The sequence below is a fragment of the Schistocerca piceifrons genome, chromosome 3 (genome assembly GCF_021461385.2).
Source record: "Schistocerca piceifrons isolate TAMUIC-IGC-003096 chromosome 3, iqSchPice1.1, whole genome shotgun sequence".
Lineage (NCBI taxonomy): Eukaryota > Metazoa > Arthropoda > Insecta > Orthoptera > Acrididae > Schistocerca > Schistocerca piceifrons.
In genome coordinates this window covers 561,544,222-561,567,794 of record NC_060140.1, presented here as the reverse complement: position 1 = coordinate 561,567,794, position 23,573 = coordinate 561,544,222, and the positions used below count along the sequence as shown (strand labels likewise).

The 23,573-nt window shown below is 43.5% G+C and overlaps 1 protein-coding gene across 1 annotated transcript in view; it reads left to right on the top strand.

The window, feature by feature from the left end:
- Positions 1 to 23,573, top strand: part of LOC124789420 — a 122,273-nt gene that overhangs the window by 78,194 nt on the left and 20,506 nt on the right. The window contains exons 4-5 of the mRNA XM_047256765.1: positions 9,277 to 9,622; positions 22,230 to 22,331. Coding sequence (XP_047112721.1) covers positions 9,277 to 9,622; positions 22,230 to 22,331 — 448 coding nt within the window. The remainder of the gene's footprint in view (positions 1 to 9,276; positions 9,623 to 22,229; positions 22,332 to 23,573) is intronic.

Sequence of the window (23,573 nt, the reverse complement as noted above, 5' to 3'; positions counted from 1 at the left end):
TTTTGCGTTTGCCTCCCCTTAACATGGGACGCAGCACGTTTCACAACGGCTGAAAAGAATCTCACTGGCTCAGTTTCAGTTTCAGTGCAAGGCAGCACCTCGAAATTGTTAGTAACATCTTGGGACTACTTTCTATAGGGAAAATAATCCTTACATGTCGTATTCCACTCACAGTGAAGTGGAGAGTAGTGACGGATCCTGTACTTCCTGTCGATGAGACAGTGTCTACAAGACAGGACACTTGAGGCATCATTGTTACCAGGAACGTGCCTCTCAGTAGGCCTCCCAAAACATCCATGCACAGCAGCTTCCTATAGCGAGTCCAGGGCGATTTCCAACTACTAACGAATAGCAACTAACTCATTCCGTGTCCGAGAACAGTAGACACAGTTGGGCTGAAATTTTGCTGGTGCAGTATTTTACAGAAAAATAAAGAAACAACTTTAATGTTCCTGATTCTCTTTTAATTTATGTGCTTGACATACTACAAGTATTACCAGTTGCCATTAAGAACGAAAGCGATTAAGAGCCAAATCAAGATAGCTATCACGATAACAGAAAAATTTGGTATAAAATGTACTGTTTCCCTAAAACAAATTGGGCAAGAGCGTTAATTTACGATTAATCAAGATAATATAATGCACTCCTGTTAAACGAGAAAACTTAATGTGGCACCATATGTTAGTTATTTACAGCAAGTGTAAAACACAAACGCCGATTTACTACGTAGTAACACTCGGACATAGGAAAATCATGAAACCGTATATTTCTTCACGTAGATAAGCACTGAAATTTGGGATCACCAGTTTATTTTTTGAAATACACTTATTTACAGTCTCCCTCCATAGCTGAGCGGTCAGTGCGGCAGAATGCCATGCGAGGGGTCCAGGTTCGATTCCTGGCCGGGTCGGAGATTTTCTCCGCTCAATCACTGGACGTTGTGTTGTCTTCATCTTCATGTCATCCTCATCGATAAGCAAGTCTGCGAAATGGCATCTGGCGACCAGTCCATCCGACGGGAAACCTTAGCTACAGACACATTTAACGTACTAAATTTGTATAAAGCACATACCAAACACTCGCAAGCATTCGAAAATTCTCAAAAATATATTTTATTCACTTAAATATACAATGTAATCAAGGAGGGATTATTTTTGAGCGAGTTTTCTTAAAAAGCACAATTACAATACGCAAATGACGATATGGCACGAGTTCCTCTTCGCACTCGCAAATGTTCAAAAATGTACGATATACTGTGATACTCACGGGTGATGATGCAAAAACGTTATTGGAAAAGACTGAAATCGTAAAATATTACATTGTAAAATTCTTAATGAAACCTTTGTGGCATAAGAGATGTCACACAAATGAAAATTCTAAGTCGGCTTATATACGTAAATAATCGTGCAAATTACACGGACTTTTTACTTAGCCCTCTAGACTGGCGTGCCAAAGATGAAAACTGTATCGTCAATTTATCGCACTCACAATTGCGAAAATTGTGGAATCTTCCGCTTGGTGCGACTGTGGTGGCTCAGAAATGCGAGTCACTAGTAGCTCTTATAATGATGATCTCTCGTGGAAGTTTTATTTATGTTGACCTCAAGCGTATAAAAGTTTTCAACATCACCGAGTATTAAAATAGACCGAGTTTTTATTGGATTCATTGAAATTTCTCATAGACGGATCATACCTACAAGGGGTTATACTTACTTAAAATTTTAAATCCAAAGTTTTGAGACCGCGAGTGACAGGAGCAAGAAATCGAACTCAGGCTAAATTGATTTTGAGATAATCTATTTATTTATTTATTTTGAATTATCAGTCTTTTGACTGGTTTGATGTCACCCGCCACGAATTCCTCTTCTATGTCAACCGCCTTATCTTAGAGTAGCACTTGCAGCCTACGTCCTCAATTACTTGCTGGATGTATTCCAATCTTTGTCTTCCTTTACAGATTTTACCCTCTACAGCTCCCTCTAGTACCATAGAAGTTATGCCATAATGTCTTAACAGATATCCTATTGTCCTGTTCCTTTTTCTTCTCAATGTTTTCCATATACTCCTTTCCTCGCCGAGGCTGCGGAGAACCTCCTCATTCCTTATCTCACCAGCCCACATAATTTTCAACATTCGTCTGCAGCAACGCGTCTCAAATGCATCGATTTTCTTTTAATCTGGTTTTCCCACAGTCTATGTTTCCCTACGATACAATGCTGAGCTCCAGATGTACATTCTCAGAAATTTGTTCTTCAAAGGAAGTCTTATGGTTGATACTAGTAGATTTCTCCTGGCCATGAATGCCCTTTTGCGAGAGGTTGCTCCGTCCATCAGGGTTATTTTGCAGGCTAGTTAGCAGAGTTCCATAACTTCTTCTATTTCGTGACTATCAATCCTGATGTTAAGTTTCTCGTTGTTCTCATTTAATTATTTCTCATTACTTTTGTCTTTCTTCGATTTACTCTCAGTCCATATTCTGCAGTCATTAGACAGTTCAGCCCATTCAACAGATCCTGTAATTCATCTCCACTTTCATCGAGGATAGCAGTGTCATCAGCGAATCTTATCATTGATTTTCTTCCGTTATTGCTTCTTAGATGTAGAGATTGAACAGTGGGGGCGAAAGATTACATACCTGTCTTGCAACCTTTTTAATCCGAGCACTTCGTCCTTGATGCTCCAGTCTTATTATTCCCTCTTGGTTCTTGTAGGTATTGTATGTCACCCGTATTTCTATACAGTGTACACTTACTTTTCAGAGAATTTCGAACGTTTTGCCCCATTTGACACTATAGAAAGTTTTTTCCAGGTCCTAAAGCCAAACTGACCGGTTTATTACATAAACTCAATTTTATATTGTTCTTGTCAGCAACTTGGATACATAAGGCAAATTGTGCGATGATTCCCGCACTTGTCGGCTCTTGCTATCTTCGGAATTGTGTGGATGTTGTTTTTCCTTAAGTCTGATGGTGCATAGCTAGTCTCATACTTTCTACACACCAGCTTGAATGCTTTTCCCCCCTCCCTCCCCCACAATGATTTCAGAAATTCCTATTGAATGTTATGTATCTTTTCTCCGCTGTTTTAGCTTAAGCCGTCCAAGGCAGTTTTAAATTCTGGTCCTAATACTGGATCTCCTGTCTCTTCCTTGTCGATTCGTGTTTCTTCTTGCATCATGTCATCAGATAAATCCTCACCCGCATAAATGCCTTCAGCGTAATTTTTCCATCGATCCGCTCTCTCCTGTGCATTTAACGGTGGAATTCCCTTTCCACTCTTAATGTTACTGCCCCTGCATTTAATCTGACCAAAGGTCGTTTTGACTTTTCTGTATGATGAGTCAGTCCTTGCGACAGTCATTTCTTTCTCAGTTTCTATAAATTTTTCATTCAGCCATTTCCCCTTACCTTTCCAGCACTTTCCTTTTATTTCATCCCCAAGTGAATTTTATTTCTGTATTCCTATGTTTCCCTGAACATTTTTCTACTTCGTTCTTTTGTCGATCACCTGAAGTACCTGTTTTACCCACGGTTTCCTCGGAATTACCATCCTTGTATCTATGGCTTTCTTGCCAACTTCCGTGACTACCCTCTTTGGAGATACCTATTCCTCTTTAAGTGAACTACCTACTGAGCTGTTCATTATCGGGGTATCTATAGTCACAAAGAACTTCATGCGTATCTCTTCATTCCTTAGTAATTCCGTATTCCCACTTTTTTGCGCATTGATTCCTCCTGATTAGCCTCTTAAAATTCAACCTGTCCTTCATCATTGATAAATTGCAATCCGAGTCTGTATCTTCTCCTGGGTACGCCTTACAGTCCAATACCTGACTTCGGAATCTCTGTCTGACCATAACGTAATATAACTGGAATCATCCCGTAACTGCCGGCACTTTCCAAGTTTACCTCCTCTTCTTGTTATTCTTGAACTGAGTATTCCCTAATACTGGCTGAACTCACTTAGTCTTTCTCCTCTCTCATTCCTAGTACCATCCCATACTCGCCTGTAACTCTTTTCTTCCACTTCTTTCCCTACAACAGCACTCCATTCCCACATGACTATTACATTTTCATCTCCCTTTAAGTAATGAATTACCCCTTCATTATTCTCGTACACTTTCTCTGTCTCTTCATCATCTGATACATAATGAATAAGACGGAATGTCAAGAACGATCTGTTCAGGTATGAGATTTGGAGATGGTCTTTTGCCCTTTTCGTTCAATGTACATATCGATAAAACGTGACTGAAATGAAAGAAAATTTACGATGAAAGAATGTTAGTGATAAGTTTCGCTGATGACATTGCTGTCGTCAGTAACAGTGAAGAAGAACTGTAGGACCTGTTGAATAGAAATGTGGACTGAAAGTAAATCGAAGTAAGAGAAAAGTAAATAGGCATAGCAGAAGTAAAATTAGCAATAAAATGAATAAAAAAATTGTGGACCACGAAGCAGACGAAGTGAAGGAATTATACCTTTCTGAAAAAAATAATACGTGTCGAATCGAACAAGAACATAAAAAGCGTACTAGAATTGGTAAAGAGGACATCTTGATAAAAATAACTTTACTTCGGCCTTAATCTGAAGAAACTTCTACAAATGCACACAACAATGTAGAATGGAGCACAACATTGTATACAGGACGAATCATGAGTTGAGTGAAAACCGGAAAGAATCGAAACGTTTGAGATGTGATGTTATAGAAGGATGCTCAATAATACACTCCTGGAAATTGAAATAAGAACACCGTGAATTCATTGTCCCAGGAAGGGGAAACCTTATTGACACATTCATGGGGTCAGATACATCACATGATCACACTGACAGAACCACAGGCACATAGACACAGGCAACAGAGCATGCACAATGTCGGCACTAGTACAGTGTATATCCACCTTTCGCAGCAATGCAGGCTGCTATTCCCCCATGGAGACGATCGTAGAGATGCTGGATGTAGTCCTGTGGAACGGCTTGCCATGCCATTTCCACCTGACGCCTCAGTTGGACCAGCGTTCGTGCTGGACGTGCAGACCGCGTGAGACGACGCTTCATCCAGTCCCAAACATGCTCAATGGGGGACAGATACGGAGATCTTGCTGGCCAGAGTAGCTGACTTACACCTTCTAGTGCACGTTGGGTGGCACGGGATACATGCGGACGTGCATTGTCCTGTTGGAACAGCAAGTTCCCTTGCCGGTCTAGGAATGGTAGAACGATGGGTTCGATGACGGTTTGGATGTACCGTGCACTATTCAGTGTCCCCTCGACGATCACCAGTGGTGTACGGCCAGTGTAGGAGATCGCTCCCCACACCATGATGCCGGGTGTTGGCCCTGTGTGCCTCGGTCGTATGCAGTCCTGATTGTGGCGCTCACCTGCACGGCGCCAAACACGCATACGACCATCATTGGCACCAAGGCAGAAGCGACTCTCATCGCTGAAGACGACACGTCTCCATTCGTCCCTCCATTCACGCCTGTCGCGACACCACTGGAGGCGGGCTGCACGATGTTGGGGCGTGAGCGGAAGACGGCCTAACGGTGTGCGGGACCGTAGCCCAGCTTCATGGAGACGGTTGCGAATGGTCCTCGCCGATACCCCAGGAGCAACAGTGTCCCTAATTTGCTGGGAAGTGGCGGTGCGGTCCCCTACGGCACTGCATAGGATCCTACGGTCTTGGCGTGCATCCGTGCGTCGCTGCGGTCCGGTCCCAGGTCGACGGGCACGTGCACCTTCCGCCGACCACTGGCGACAACATCGATGTACTGTGGAGACTTCACGCCCCACGTGTTGAGCAATTCGGCGGTACGTCCACCCGGCATGCCCACTAGACGCCCTCGCTCAAAGTCCGTCAACTGCACATACGGTTCACGTCCACGCTGTCGCGGCATGCTACCAGTGTTAAAGACTGCGATGGAGCTCCGTATGCCACGGCAAACTGGCTGACACTGACGGCGGCGGTGCACAAATGCTGCGCAGCTAGCGCCATTCGACGGCCAACACCGCGGTTCCTGGTGTGTCCGCTGTGCCGTGCGTGTGATCATTGCTTGTACAGCCCTCTCGCAGTGTCCGGAGCAAGTATGGTGGGTCTGACACACCGGTGTCAATGTGTTCTTTTTTCCATTTCCAGGAGTGTAGGTAGACGTAAGATAAGAAATGAGATTCTCTAAAGAATCGGCGGGGAGAGCGAGATATGGGAAACACTGATAGGAGCCAGGGACAGGATGATAGGACATGTGCTAAGACATCAAGGAATAACTTACGCGGTACTTGGGGGGAGCTGCAGAGGATAAGAACTTTAGGGAAAGAAGGAGAGTGAATGTGTCCAACAAATAATGGGGCAAGTTGGGCGCAAGTGATAATCTGAGATTAAAAGGTTGGCATAGAAGAGTTATTCATGGCGGGCCCCATCAAAGCAGATAGAAAACTAGTGATCACCGTCAGAAAATTTCTTTTAATGGACTACTCAGAATATTGGTATGTCGCATGACCGTGTGTCATTTGGAACAGATTTGTTGAGAAAAAAATGTAGAGAACATTGAAACTTGAGGTTAAAAACTGTTACTATTTCAAAATTTTCTTTCATAAGTAATGTGTAACAAGAAACCTAAGCCTGTTCGTAATAGTTAAGGTACCCTGTCATTGCTAATAACGAATGCATTCTACTGACGTGAGCGCTACCTGGTAACGAGTCTGTTGCGTAAATATTAACGAACTAAAATAATAAAAATGGACATGGAGGTTACAGCTGGGTCTCTCTAACGAAATCTAAAAGACCTTAGAATGAAACCAAATAGAACAGAGTAGTCATTTTAATATAAGTTAGACCGTGAAAATCTTCCATTTTTGCAGAATCTCGAAAGAACACGGACAGAAAACATTGCAAGACCAAGAAGGAATTGCGCGTCATAAATTAAAGTTGGTAGGCGTGTTTCTGCATCTGAAAGATGATGTCTGTTCAGATTTCGCGCCAGTCGCCTAAGAGTGGCGCTAGTAGCGCCACTATGAGGATGAAAATCAGGTGTTCTTTAAATACATTCCGTAACCGTCAAGAGCGTTAGCTACCTTTGAGACCGGACGTGGTGAGCTGATGTTAGTTTAGAATGCTTTTAAGGCGACAGCTCTGTGAGCTTCAACGAGGTCGCATCAAACAGCTAAGGGAATCTTGATGTTTCTTCCGTGATATTGCACAAAGGCATTCCTGGAATATGTATCTGACTGACGGCAGCAGTGGACATGAGAATGCACTGTCGCAAGAAGACCAGGCTGCGGACGCCCATGTGGCACTACTGAGAAGAAAGACGATCGCGTTCGGTATACTCTGGCGCATCCTACTGGATCTGCAGCAGCAGTTTGAGCTGCTGCAGATCGGTTACTTCAAGGACAGCTCCGAGCCAGATGCCCAGTAGCGTGCATTCCACAGACCCCACACCATCCCAATTTACGACTTTAGTGATGTCAAGGAAGAGAACATTGGAGGCCAGAGTTGTGTTTTGTGATGAATGCTGTACTGTCTCATTGCCAGTAATGACCGTGTGTTGGTTAGAAGGAGCCCAGTTGGGGGCCTGCAGCCAGCCTTTCTACCTACCTGTGTGCTAGGCGCACTATATCTATACCTTGATTGAGTTACGGTCTGGGGTGCAGCTTCGTATGACAGCAGGAGCACTCTCACGGCCCTTCACTGCAAGTCTGTATATGAATCTGGTGATTCGAGTTGTTGCGCTGCCATTCATGAACAGCATCTAAGCGATGTTTCCCTACACGATGGCTCTTGGCGACATACCTCTGTTGTAACCCAAAATCATAGTATGAAGGCTTTCACGACCGGATGACATATCTTCTGGTAAACCTTCCGGGATGTAAGGTCGTGGTCCATGAAACTCTTCAGCTCCTAACGTTTCGTCCAGAGCTGCACTGGACATCTTCAGAGGGGTGTTTCTCCTCCGGTGAGTCTTGCCGACTGACGGGTCGGACGTCTGAGAGCGACTTATATATCGTAGAAAGTGGGCGTGACCAGAGTTACACGTGATATGCAGAGATAATCTTTGTCAAAGATAAAACTTAACTATCGATCGTAATCTCGTCACGGATAAAACTGTCTAGCAATTCTGTAGTGCTACTGTCCAAATATCACTTTGTAGAGAAGCAATTGAAATATATAAACATAGGGATAATTTCAATCGGAAAGAAGAGACCATGAAACTTAGTGATATTTGGACAGTAGCACTACAGAATTGCTAGACAGTTTTATCCGTGACGAGATTACGATTGATAGTTAAGTTTTATCTTTGACAAAGATTATCTCAGCATATCACGTGTAACTCTGGTCACGCCCACTTTCTACGATATATAAGTCGCTCTCAGACGTCCGACCCGTCAGTCGGCAAGACTCACCGGAGGAGAAACACCCCTCTGAAGATGTCCAGCGCAGCTCTGGACGAAACGTTAGGAGCTGAAGAGTTTCATGGACCACGACCTTACATCCCGGAAGGTTTACCAGAAAGTACCCAAAATGTTCCTCAGAGTGTCGTCATGTTGCCTTGCCCTGTTAGATCATCAGATCTGTCTCGAATCGAGCACACACTGCACATCAAAGGACCTCAATTCCAGTCATCCACATACAGTATCAACAGTCGCAAAACTCACCGACCAAGTGCAACAGGCAACTCTGTATATGAATCTGGTGATTCGAGTTGTTGTGCTGCCATTCATGAACAGCATCTAAGCGATTTTTTCCTGCAGGATGGCTCTTGGCCACATACCTCTGTTGTAACCCAAAATGTTCTACAGAGTATCGTCATGTTGCCTTGCCCTGTTAGATCATGAGATCTGTGTCCAATCGAGCAAAAACTGCACATCAAAGGACCACAATTCCAGCGTTATCCACATACAGTATCAACAGTCGCAGAACTGACCGAACAAGAGGAACAGGCATGGAACTCCATCCCAAAAACTGACATCTGGCACATGTGCAACACAACGCATGCACGTCTGCAAGTCTGCATTCAACATTCTGAGGGTTACACCGGTTATTAATGTACCAGCACTTCACATTTACAATGCTTTTTCTCGCAGTTACAGTGATCTTGCAGTGTTCATCACTTAAATGTGTTACCCATACAAAGTATCCCAGAAATTTCAATACACTACATTAATTATTTTTTGGGGTAGCGATTTTTTTCCATCAGTGTATTTTGTGTAACGAGTCGTTAATAAGGTGCTGTACTTAGGAAATGTTAGATTAAGAACAGTGATAAGTTGGCGTGGCACACAGCGAGCGTGTACGTGCTGGACGACCCGCTGGTGGTGGAGGGCTACGCGGCGCCAGCAGGCGCGGCGCCGGGGGTGGTGTCGGGACACGCGGGGCCGGTGCCCGCCGACGACGACGACCCGATGCTGCTGCAGGGCCACGCCCACCACGCCGCCACCGCCTACCTGGAGGCGGGCGTCGAGCCGGACCTCGAGCTGCTCTATGTGCGCCACCGCCTCCAGAAACTCGACTTCTACTTCGAGTTCCTCAAGGTCATGTCTGAGGACTGCCGACAGCGCATGCTCTGCGAAGTGTCCAAGGAGCCGTCACGCTTCTATCCTCTCAGCAGTGTCCTCGAGGATGCTACGAGGTCAGCATTGCGACTTTTATTCTCTGTTATTTGGTTATCCCTGCATAAGGAAGCTTGTGAACATGAGTGAGTTACAATAGGCTAATACACTACTTCCCATTAAAATTGCTACACCAAGAAGAAATGCAGATCATAAACGAGAATTCATTGGACAAATATATTATACTACACTGACATGTGATTACATTTTCACACAGTTTGGGTACATAGATCCTGAGAAATCAGTACCCAGAACAACCACCTCTGGTCGTAATAACGGCCTTGAGACGCCTGGGCATTGAGTCAAACTGAGCTTGGACGGTGTGTACAGGTACATCTGCCCATGCAGCTTCAACACGATACCACAATTCATCAACAGTAGTGACTGGCGTATTGTGATGAGCCAGTTGCTCAGCCACCATTGAGCAGACGTTTTCAGTTGGTATGAGATCTGTAGAATGTGCTGGCCAGGGCAGCAGTCGAACATTTTCTATGTCCAGAAAGGCCCGCACAGGACCTGCAACGTGCGGTCGTGCATTATCCTGCCGAAATGTAGAGTTTCGCAGGGATCGAATGAAGGGTAGAGCCACGGGTCGTAACATATCTGAAAATGTAACGTCCACTGTTCAAAGTGCCGTCAATGTGAACAAAAGGTGACCGAGACGTGTAACAAATGGCACACCATACCATCACGCCGGGTGATCGGCCAGTATGGCGATGAGGACTACACGCTTCCAATGTGCGTTCACCGCGATGACGCCAAACACGGATGCGACCATCATGATGCTGTAAACAGAACCTGAATTCATCCGAAAAAATGACGTTTTGTCATTCGTGCACCCAGGTTCGTCCCTGAACACACCATCGCAGGCTCTCCTGTCTGTGATGCAGCGTCAAGGGTAATGGCAGCCATGGTCTCCGAGCTGATAGTCCATGCTGCTGCAAACGTCGTCGAACTGTTCGTGCAGATGGTTGTCGTCTTGCAAACGTCCCAATCTGTTGACTCAGGGATCGTGACGTGGCTGCACGATCCGTTGCAGCCATGCGGAGAAGATGCCTTTCACCTCGACTGCTGGTGATACGACGCCGTTGTGATCCAGCACGGCGTTCCGTATTACCCTCCTGAACCCACCGATTCCATATTCTGCTAACAGTCATTAGATCTCGACCAACGAGCAGCAATGTCGCGATACGATAAATCGCAATCGCGATAGGCTACAATCCGACCTTTATCAAAGTCGGAAATGTGATGGTACGCATTTCTACTCCTTACACGAGGTATCACAACAACGTTTCACCAGGCAACACCGGTCAGCTGCTGTTTGTGTATGAGAAATCGGTTGGAAACTTTCCTCTTGTCAGCACGTTGTAGGTGTCGCCACTGGCGCCAACCTTTTGTGAATGCTCTGAAAAGCTAATCATTTGCATGTCACAGCATCTTCTTCCTGTCGGTTAAATTTCGCGTCTGTAGTACCTCATCTTCGTAGTGTAGCAATTTTAATGGCCAGTAGTGTATCTTTCCATTAATATTACAGCATTTTAGTGGCAGATTAGAAATATGTAGTCGAAATTTTTCCATACGTTACAATTCGTCAGCAAGCACTATTAAATTCGTGATTCGTAGCAGGACAGTTTTAGGTACACTGAAAAATCTTAACACAAAATGTTACATTGTTTTTTATGAGATGCACTAGCTGTTCTAGGCCACGCGTTGCTGGGGCGCATTCTCGTTAAGTGGAAAAGAAAGAAAAGAGGACGTACACATTTCTAATACATATGGGAACTGATATAAAACCTGATCTCCTTCTCCCCCTGTCTTTGTCCATCTCCTCCTTCCCCTCTCTTTGTTCATCTACTCCTCCTTGCGCCTCTCTCTATCAGCTCCTCACCCTCTCTCTGTCCTCCTTCTCTCTTCTTTCTCTGTCTCCTCCTGCTATCACATTCTCTCGCTCTTTCTATTCATGTCCTCGTTCCCCTTTCTATGTCCATCTTCTCCTACCCCTCTCTCTTATCTCCTCCTGCCCACTTTCTCTGTCCAGCTCCTCCTTTCTTTCCTTCATCCCTCTGTCCATCTCCTCTTCCTCCATCTCTCTGACCTTGAGACTTGTTTGCTGTTATTGCAAATTCAGATTCTTTAACAATACACTGTCCGAAGAGGCCTTTAACGCCCAACGGTGCTGACCGGCCACAGTGTCATCCTCAGCTCATAGGCGGCACAAGATGCGGATACGGAGAGGCATGTTGTCAGCATACCGCTCTCCCGGCAGTTGTCAGTTTTCGTGACTGGAGATTCTGTAGTTGTATTCTAATAATAAGCTGAAAAGCCATAAGCAGAGCTTTGCTGTTTGCTATATTAAAGTATATAGCCTGTGTCAGTCCGGAAGTTCATTAGAGTATTTAGTTAAAATGTGAAGTAATTCGGCCAAGAACTTTCGGAAACTTTTAGTGAGGAAAGCAGAATGAATACTGAGGTTCCTCATTTTCCCGTCAGAGTCGTTTACAGAGAAACATACTCGCCTTTTTTTGCTCCGACAAGACCATTTTTCCGTTGCTTATACAAAAGACGAAATCAGTAGGTGAGCGAAATTTTGGCAGTTTATTTATTCATTTCGTTACATTTATATACTTTGACAGATATAAGAAACAAATATGTGTCCATAAAATAGTTAACACAAAATCTTCTGCTTTATGCTTTTTCTGGATACGTTGCTCATCGATCGCAGTTTATCAGAAACACCCGGCTTCTGATTTGTATCTTAAAGAGCAAAAATGTTATTAGAAGTATTATACTGAATTTGCAATCTTTTCAGTTTTGTATAATTTTTGGCAGTCTTTGTAAGTTCTTTTCAGGCGCGCTTAGACCATTTTTAACACATTTCTGTCACTGCAGTACCACTTTGGGCATATGTTATAGGCGTGGAGTTCACATTATACAGAGATAGCGCGTCATAGATTTTTATTGGTGAAAAAATGCTGACTAAAACCATAGTTTGCTGACCTCTGAACCCTTGGGAAGACCATAGATTCCTTGTCATGCCTTGAAACTACATTTACCCCTCAAGCCGAATACTACGCGCATAAGTGCAGTAAGTTTTAGCATATGGAGATCGGTAACAGATAATGATATTTAAAAAGTTTCAAGGATTCCTGAGAACATCATCATAAGAACATATGGCAAAATTTTGACTATTTGCTGTAAATTATAGAAGTGTCCATACCCACAACTGTTACTTTTGGTACAAAAATCATGTTTTTCTCGTGTATCTTGATGACGGATATACTTTATCCATAACCGGAGAATGGCGGCTCTAGATGAATGTAAGAGTGTACGGTTAGAATTTGAGTCTTTTGCTGTGATTAGTTATTTAGGTAATTGGAGACGGAGGGTCAAAAACAGCTAAAACCGAATTTTGGCGGTTTTGAGCATAGGTAAGGTAACTTTGAACCTCTAGATCTCGTTAACGGATAATGGTATTGAACAAAGTTTCAAAATTCCCCGATATTGTCATCTACAGAATATATGGTAAAAATTATGATGATCTACCATGAACAGAAATTATAGAAAAGACCATCCTCATAGTTTGTATTTCTCATAGGCAGAAATTATGCTTTTTGGGGGTTTCCTCAGGAACCGCCCGTGACAAATGGTACTTTTATAAGCCGTCTAAGGTTCACTATTGACCACACCTAATGCAAAACAACCTACTGAATTGCTCGATTTTGCTGGGCTGAAGGAAGTGCGTAATGGTTAAATTTCTGTCCTGTGCTGTAGGATAGCAGCTGAATGTCCGTTATTCCGCTAGATATACAAATAGTCGCTAGGGCAAGGGCTATCCAAAACACTCGATATCTTATCGCTGTGATCAATGAAACACAAGATATGACTGAGTATCGTGTTTTGGAACTTATTGGTATACTGCATTCTCTTGCAAGAATCAATTGACGCTTGCATATTTTTATCCAGAGCCTAGAACCATGTCCACTTTTTCAACGTTTGTGCAATTTTATTATTCTACTCAGCTTCGTAGCCGGATGCCCTAGCTGATCCCAGAGCCTTCAAGGTAACCTAAGGGAGGGAAGTCTTGTGCGCAATATGTCTGTGAATGGTGTAAACTTTGTTCTGTGCGTTTTCTCATTTTATCTTTTTGCGTATTGTCTTTAATTTGGGGACCAGGTTAGCATTTGAACAAATGAAGGCAAGAAACAGCCAAAAACTCACGGGCATGTGTCCGGTTTTGTAGCCCGTGATCCTCAATACGCCGCATGGTGTTGATCCGGATCTCGATCTGTACCCTATCTTCAAATCTAGCGCGCTAGGCATTAGGCTATACGAGCAGGTCAAGCTTCAAATTTCCCAATAGTAGTTTATTTCATTTAGTATAGTATAGTTCTCGTCTCCAATTTGAAACCGCTCCCTGACGTAGCCTATTTTTCCTTGTCTCGTGTAATCTCTTCGCGAGACCGTCCTATTGACTTGTGTAATATAGATATGCCGGTGCAGAACCCGAAAAAAATATGTTCCTTTCATGATTAATGCTATTACAAACTGAACCACTTAATTATTGAAGTTAAAAAGCTTCTGGGTTGCTGGCCAGTGTCATATTCCTTCAAAGAATCGACGTTTCGACCCCTCTGCTATGATCTTCTTCACGTTATTGTGAAGTTCACTGTGGACTGGGCACTGTCAGAGTCCAGTGACGCCTTCTCTTATAAAGAGGAGTTTTCCCTCGTTTGTGCTGGAGAAGTAGGATTATTGGGTAAAAATTTTGGACTGACACTGGTAGGCCATCGTCATTGGATAGTAAGAGAAGTTTTCCCGCGTTACTGGCAAATACACCGTTGGTCTAGGGCAGTCGCCCTTGGGCAAGCTAGCGGCATGGACGTCTTGTTTACCTCCTCGCCGCGCGACTCGTTCGCGGAGTTGTTTACGTGATTCTGTTGTCTTGGCACGCTATATTTGCTTAGAAAGAGAATGGTTTATGCCTACAGAAAATCGACACTGAATATGCTAGACCAGAAGCACTTGAAATCGAATATTTTATCGAGAAGAAGTGAAGATTGGTTGCAAAGATCTTGTTGGCATCCACCTGTCTTTAATGAGCAGTGTGGTGTACGTGAAATTTATTAATGAAGTAGTATGTGACAGAATTCTGCGTGTAACTCGAAGTGTTTCCGTCGCTCAGATGGACACGTCGGTGACGTAACTGTGGAACATGCGGGACTTGGACTGCGGACGATACGTGTTTTTGAACTCTCTTCAGAGGTGCCTTCAGAGGTAGTGGTATCTGCATTCCACCCATTTGGAAAGCTGATTAGTCATACAGCCGAAAAGTAGTTTCAGTTCACCACATACCCGGTTCTAAATAGGGTTCGACAGGTCCGCATAGATCTAACGAAACACGTGCCGTCCTACTTATATATTGGTGAATGTCGTGCAATTATAATTTAAATGGCCAGCCGATAGGTGCTCGGGATGTGACCAAGAAGGATACCTCCCTTCCGTGCAGTGGCGTGCAGTCTCTGGTGCAGGGGACACCCCTTAACTACATGATTGTGTCTACCGAAGCTTTTGTGCCTGACCATCAGGATCCCCAGACGTCTTCGGACACTGAAGATCACATGTCCAAGCAACGGTCGCCCAAGAGACGTCTGAAACGGTGAATCGTCCCGTCTGACACCTGCAGGACGCAATCTCAAGACAATGAGGATCACACCGTTCAAATGTGTGTGAAATCTTATGGGACTTAACTGCTAAGGTCATCAGTCTCTAAAAAAATGGCTCAAATGGCTCTGAGCACTATGGGACTCAACTGCTGAGGTCATTAGTCCCCTAGAACTTAGAACTAGTTAAACCTAACTAACCTAAGGACACTACAAACATCCATGCCCGAGGCAGGATTCGAACCTGCGACCGTAGCGGTCTTGCGGTTCCAGACTGCAGCGCCTTTAACCGCACGGCCACTTCGGCCGGCAGTCTCTAATCTTACACAATACTTAACTTAAATTATCCTAAGGACAAACACACACTCTCATGCCCGAGGGAGAACTCGAACCTCCGCCGGGACCAGCCACATATTCCATGACTGCAGCGCCTTAGACCGCTCGAGGATCACACTTCTCAAGATGTTCACCCCACGGATGATTCCGTGATGGAAGCACCAGCCTGCCTCCCCGCAATAAATAATATGGTATTCAAACAGGCTAAAGGGGAATAGATTAATCCAAATATTATGTAAAGGTTTAATCTTTAAGTAAAGTTCTTATGCATTTTTGTGTCTGGTACTTTGCATACGCTATGTCAACCAGAAAAACGGATAGGCTGTGGTGTCAAGAAGCTTTCGTTATTTCCAACTAACGAGTTTTGTAACACTAACATTTGTCAACAAAGGATAAAATGCTGCACTTAGTGACTAAGATACTTTCCGTTCAAGAGTCTCAATCATCAAAATAATGGCTGGTGACTGATTTCAGTAATTAATCTTTACATATATGGAGAACTTATTGCTATGGAAATGCGTCCCAAATTCAGATTTGTAAAGACGCAGACGTTGGTTTCTCTGAAGTGAGAAATAAGGAAGGGCGCTATCTTTCTCTTCCTTACTTCTCAGGCGAAGAAGGTTTTGTTTGAAAACGACTTGTGGTACTTTAGATCGACTATGTTAACGAACACACTGCTTCTTGCAACTATTGTTTTAGTCGATGATCATCTAAGCTTTTCTGATGCGTGGCGTGAATCTGAATGTCGCTGCCTGTGTTTTAGGGTCTTTTCGTATGTTAGCTACGATTTATTATAGTGTTACCAAATACTTTTTAGTTACACTGGATCCGTCACAAGCATGCGAAGACATGAATGAGTTTGCAGCGTACCTGATAGCACACGTCGACAAATCTAAGGGTCTCTGTTTTAAGTAGAATTGACCATGAATTTGTTATCAAGTGAACTGGGAAAGGCTTGCTTAATATCAACATAAGAGTCGAGGTATGTGAATATAAGCAATAGCTCGGTACTACTAGTTCCATGTATAGTTCCAAATCACTAGTGACACAAAGAGTAGCAATTCGACGAGTACACTTTATTCTTCATTAGCGCAAAGTCTATGATCAAAATTACGATTGTCCTTGCCTGAACTGCTTTAAACTTTCAATTAACGCTAACTAACACATTATACTTGTGGAAATATAGACTTATTATCAATTTTGAACTTCTTCAGCTTGCCGTAAAAAGAATTGAAAATTTCTTACACATTTAGCAACTGTGCTGTCAAATGAAGAATTCCGCTGTCTTGATATAGTGCCATTGGGAACTTGGCCTTACGATGATGATGAGCTGCAGCACTTGTTGCATCAAATAATCCGTTCACAAAAAATGGTAATGGTCCGTAATCCTTCTGTAATCACTGTTTGTATTTTCACGGTTGCATACCTTGGATATCGCAACCTACCCTGAAGAGCCTAAGAAACTGGTATATACACGCGTATTCAAATACAGATATATTTAAACAGGCAGAATACGGCACTGCGGTCGGCAACGCCTATATAAGACAAGTGTCTGGCGCAGTTGTTAGATCGGTTACTGCTGCTACAACGGCAGGTTATCAAAATGTGAGTTTCTACATGGTGTTATGGTCGGCGCACGAGCGATGAACACAGCATCTCCGAGGTAGCGATGAAGTGGGAATTTTCCCGTACGACCATTTCACGAGTGTATCGTGAATATCAGGAACACGGTAAAACATCTAATCTCCGACATCGCTGCGGCCAGAAAAAGATCCTGCAAGAACGGGATCAACGACGACTGAACAATATCGTTCAACGTAACAAAAGCGCAACCTTCCGCAAACTGCTGCAGATTTCAGTGCTGTACCATCAACAAGTGTCAGCGTGCGAACCATTCAACGAAACATCATCCATATGGACTTTCGGAGCCGACGGCCCACTTGTGTACTCTTGATGACTGCACGACACAATGCTTTACGCCTCGCCTAGACCCGTCAACACCGAAATTGAACTGCTGATGACTGGAAACATGTTGAATGGTCGGACGAGTCGTTTCAAATTATATCGAGCAGATGGACGTGTACGGCTACGGAGACAACCTCATGAATCCATGGAGCATGTCAGCAGGGGACTGTTCCAGCTGTTGGAGATTCTGTAACGGTGTGGGGCGTGTGCAGTTGGAGTGATATGGGACCCCTGATACGACTGAATAGGACTCTGACAGGGGATACGTACGTAAGCATTCTTTCTGATCAGCTAGTCGAGTCAGTGCCACGTCATGTTGCGGCACTACTGCCTGCTCGCGGGGTCCCTACATGATATTAGGCAGGTGTACCAGTTTCTTTGGCTCTAATCGTGAACAGGTGCTAATAATCATACAATTACACATATTACTCCCAGTAACTACAATCAGTAGAACATCACATTTTTAAAACGTAATATGAGGAACGTTCAGTAAGAAATGAAACAATTACTTTCCGGAAGCATGTTCGTTTTATTCAGGATTCCAATACACTATATTATTTCCCACTTTTTGGACTACAAAACCATATTTTTCAGCGTTGTCTTCGTTTAATGGGACAGCCTTAGCCCCCCCCCCCCCTCTTACTGGAAATGTCTGTATGCGCGCATGGTGCCACTCTACTGGTCACTGTCGGAGCCAATGTCCTGCTGCATCAGTAACTTCCTCATTACCCACGTACTGCTTCCACGGAGTACGTCCTTCATTGGCCCAGAAAATGGAATTCAGAAGGCGTTAGATCCAGGCTGTAGGGTGAATGAGAAAGAACAGCCCAATAAAGTTTTGTGATCTCTTTCTCAATGTGCAGACTTGTGAGGCCTTCCATTGTCATGGAGAAGAAGACATTCATTTGTAATTTTGTGGCAACTAACACTCTGATGTCCAGCATTGTAGGAGTTCCAGCCATATGCGGCCGGCCGACACGTGGGAGATAGGTCAGGTTCTCCAAAGGAAATTCAGTGACAGCTCTCTTCTTGGAACGCACTTCAGTTACAGGCGCCGTTTTGAATTTTTTCAGTCCAGCACAGTAATTGGAGTACAGTCCATAAAGTGATCCATAAAATAATCAAATCAAAAATCGTATGGTTACGTTTTGAAAAACTTCATCTGATTCAGTGTTTCGCTTTAGCTATGTTGCTTTAGGTACGTCTGGAGACGGAAACTATTTCACTTACAAACCGAGCTTGTGAATTAAATACTACGCGGTACCGAAAATGTCTAATCCTTTTTTCAAACACAATGGGGTCCCGAGTGCGGCACACAGCTTTACTCTGTCAAGAAGTTTCATAACAATACACACACTCCACTGCAGAGGGAAAATTTCATTCTACGCAACGTATCAGATGGACAACAAAAGGCACAAACAATTCTACACATTTGGTCAGTTCTTCTTAGATACAGTGAACACCTTCCGATTCACTTCTGAGACGTTTCCAAGCCCTTATTTTAGTTCAACGTAACTTAAAAAAGTTTACTGTTTTTTGATAGCGGCACATTAGCATCAGGTAAAGTCTTACTTATATAGTGGGCGAGTCCGTCATAATCTGATGGATTTTCTGAGTCTGTGAGAGTAGACTGGTGAGAATGCTGATATTGGTAATCCAAGGAATCATTGGTGCTCGTCACAGAGTAATTCGGTCTGTTATAATAGTTACCATTGTAGAGGCTATTTTGTAGTTACGGCAACAGCTGCTTAGATTATTCATTGTTACTGTAAATAAATTTCTAAAATTTCTCCAAAATAATCTTAAAAATCCTATAAAAGATTTTTATTAAATGATTCGAAATTCTTCAAGGCCGAATTAGTTGTAAACAAATACCTTTATTAGGTAACATACCATACCATTATAGGTGCATCTTCGGGTGACAACAACTATGCATTTCATACAGCTAGAGAAAATGTACGATGTCCCAGCGCTCAAGCTGTAAACCAATTAACTGTGTAATCTCTGAAAAGGTTGCTCATCGAATAGCTAAACTTGAAATTTATACACCATAATGTGAACGTCGAAAGCTGCAAAACTCATGTTCCTTAAAACAGTAAAGCTGTGTTGTAACAGACCCAATATCTAAAAAGTTGTATCCTTGTTAAACACAGTGCTACATTATATGCAGTCTTCATTAAAAGAGGAGTGCAGTTCGCATATACAAGATTCCTCCAGGTGAAGAAAACCAAAGTTCATGAAGATAACCTGTGTCTTTTCTTGAATAATATGACAAGTACTCCGTAACTTTTTACTGACGGAATGTTCTTGCAATTGAATGACCGCTCTTTCTTATTGCCTGTTTATATGTTTTCACCCTGCTTTGCATTGTACGAATAGATATGGCTTTCACGCTATAGCTTGGCATATTTTTGTACATGACATTATCTTTTTACTGGTTTGTTTTAAACCTAATAAATAATTTATTTTGATGTTGCATACCCATTATACATAATATTACCCTAAACTATTTTTCATTTCGTTTAATTATTGCCATTTTCTACTACTACTTTGTATATATTTTTCATACACCATAACTGTATCTATTTACACCTTTCCTACTGCATCTTCATTATGAATTTCTTATTTTTGATTTATTACTAAATGTGCTTCATGTATTGCACATTGAATTGCAGATTAGCTACATCCCGTTAAAATGACACTTTGTGTTCCACAGTTATCTTAATAGACCTGATGTGCTCACGACTTCTATCTATGAACAGCGTTGTTCATATTATTTTTACTTCATAATTATTTGGTTGTATCTATTTGATGTAAGCTTTATTATTCTGTTGAACTTATTTTATACTTTATTGTACCAACAATTTTTTGTAACCTTACAGAGACCTGACGAAGACGATGCTGGGGATTTGAAACTAGAAGTCAAAATAAAGTTTTCAAAAACAACGGCTAATAGTGTATGTTCCTACAATAGTAATCCGGAGGTCTCGGATTTAATTCTTGGTCAGCCCTACGAATTTTATTACGACCTATTTCACCTAAGGCAGTTTTTGTACAAGGAGCGATGAAAACATTTCCCTCTGAGGGCGTTGAGGGAGTGCACATGCAACGTATCGCGACTCCGTTGGGCCCCAGGAATTAGTCTGGTATTCGTGTCGTTCTGAAGTGGTGGCGGTGAATGAGGAAACGTAAACTCTGACGAAGTTATTAACAAATACACGCAAACAGTACCGTTGTGCTGATATTCGCTCTTGGCTGCCGAAGAACAAACGCTGGTAGACATCCATCAGAGAACGAAGAATATGCGCGGGGCAGCATGTCTGTCGAATATTACCTCTGTGGAGTGGTGCGCCAGTTTCCGTGCTGGTCGTGATTCGACACAAGATCCCGGTAATTCTGACAAGGTAGCATGACAAGTGGATGACACTCGAGCACCCGCCCTAAAGTCCTAATCTGTCCCCATGCGATTATCACGCCTTCGGTCCTTTAAAAAAAAGGTCTTAAAGGGCCGAAGGTTCCTTTCGTCCCGGACGAGAAGTGCAACAGATAGTTACGGACTTCTTCACCCACCAGGTCATTGTTTTTTTTTTTTTCGCGAACGGATTTCTTCAACCTGGTCTGTCGGTGGGATGATTTGCCTCAACGCTCACAGCGATTTTGCGCCGTTGGCACACCGATTCTGGACTGTACGGCATTATAACGGAAACATACGACCGCCCGTTATAAATGTAAAAAAAAAATCTTAGTTGAACCGCATTTGGGAGTCCATGTGAAACTTTGGGTCTTCCTATAACTGGTTGGATATGTGTGGTGTGCGTACTGTAAGACCTTCAGTACACACACCATCAGATTAGTTGACTTGTCGCTCTAACGAAGTAGGCGAGTGTCAGCAATATGTCTCGTGGTCTTATCGTGGCTTGTTTATCTTCTGCCGTTAAGTCAGACGATAGAAATGCAACTTGCATGCTTAGAGTAGCAGATTGACAGTGACCAACTTTAAACAGAACTTGATTAATTTTCACACACATTTATTAAATTAATAAAAATCATAGATATTACGTAACTTGTTTCTGGATGCTGTTTACAACTGACAATCTGAAGTTTCTTTGGTCTTGTTAAGTTAATCTTATTCTCACATATCTCTGATACTTGACAAAGTGTCTATACATTTCTCTTCATGGCTATGTTCAGGAATATGATAATCTGATTAGGCGCAGACTGAAACTTGACTACAGACTAATGCAGACTGACTGATCGGAGATCTGTACACTCGTTAAAATACCTCGAGCATTCAGGTATCACTGCGGAGTGTGATCCGTGAGGAGAAAAGGTTCTACGTTAGCAGCAATCTCATATGCTGCGTGGCATATTAATACGCGGATCGGCGGAAGCAGAATTTGGTCCGTCTCTAAGACAGCGCCATCTCGTAGTATGGAGATGGACGAGCGCTGCGCCTGCGCTGTTGTGCTTAGCGGGGCGCGCTCTAGTGGGAAAGTTGTGTACGCGCTGACTACGCGGATCTATGTACACAGCAGTATGTACTACAAAGGTCGGAAAAAGCAACAATTTACCACCTCCGATAGAACTGTGTGTGGTGAAGCACTATGATTTTCAAACTAATTTTTGGGCTGATGACTACTTTACTTTTTCTGTTTTTTCCTTTCAGTTTCAGTGGCAGCTACCAGTACGTTACGTCGCACCTGATCAACACGACAGAAGGCGCCAGGCTGCTGTCGTACATGGAAGCGTCGTACCGCGGCCAAGACAGGTGAGCTGCAGGCTTCTGTGTTCTCGCGGCTGGCATGCCAGCGGCTGCTGACTAGCGCCTCCTGCCACCAGTCACGCAGGTCAGCCTGCCTGCCTGAGTGGCGCCAAGTGGCACATCCTGGAGGGTGCGCGCTGCGATACGCTGCAATTTCGGCATTAGTGGCTCCCTATTAGGCCGATTTAGCGGCTGCGCCCTACGGTGGCGGCCAAGATTCTGCAGAGCGCAGTAAGCCGATTACAGAGTCTCTCGCGATCGTTACGATACAGAATTCGCGTAATGTTGAAAATAACGCTCAAGTTTTTGAGGATCATCGGTACGGGAAGAAATTTTAATACCAAAAAGGTGCCCCACGAAAGTGTGAAGGAATGGCTGTTATTCTCTGTAGACACAGACGATATGACAGACAAAGCGAGTACAAATCTGTGACTGTTCGTTGATGATTCTCAAACGTACGGAAAAGTGACACCGTTGAGCGTCTGTAGGAGGATACAGGATGAGTCGGGAAGAATCCCCATTTAGAGTGATTTATGACAGCGTTCTTTAAATGGAGAACATCGTTCCTGTGAAACACAACTAGCTCTTTATTCACATGAAGTGTTGAGTGCTATTGACAAGGGATTTCAGATCGATTCCGTATTTCTGAATTTCCGGAAGGCTTTTGACACTGTACCATACAAGCGGCTGGTAGTGAAATAGCGTGCTTATGGAATATCGTCTCAGTTATGTGACTGGATTTGTGATTTCCTGTCAGAGAGGTCACAGTTCGTAGTAATTGACGAGTAAAACGGAAGTGATTTCTGGTGCTCCCCAAGATAGCATTATTGGCCCTTTGCTGTTCCTTATCTATATAAACGATTTCGGAGACAATCGGAGCAGAAGATCATAACAAACTGCAAAACTATTTAGAAAACATATCCGAATGGTGGGAAAAGTGGCAGTTGACTCATTTAGTGTTCGCAGGAGAGCTTCTGTAAAGTTTGGAAGGTAGGAGACGAGATACTGCCAGAAGTGAAGCTGTGAGGACCGGGCGTGAGTCGTGCTTCGGTAGCTCAGTTGGTAGAGCGCTTGCCCGCGAAATGCAAAGGTCCCGAATTCGAGTCTCGGTCGGGCACACAGTTTTAATCTGCCAGGAAGTTTCATATCGGCGCACACTCCGCTGCAGAGTGAAAATCTCATTCTGGAAACATCCCCCAGGCTGTGGCTAAGCCATGTCTCCGGAGTATCCTTTCTTTCAGGAGTGCT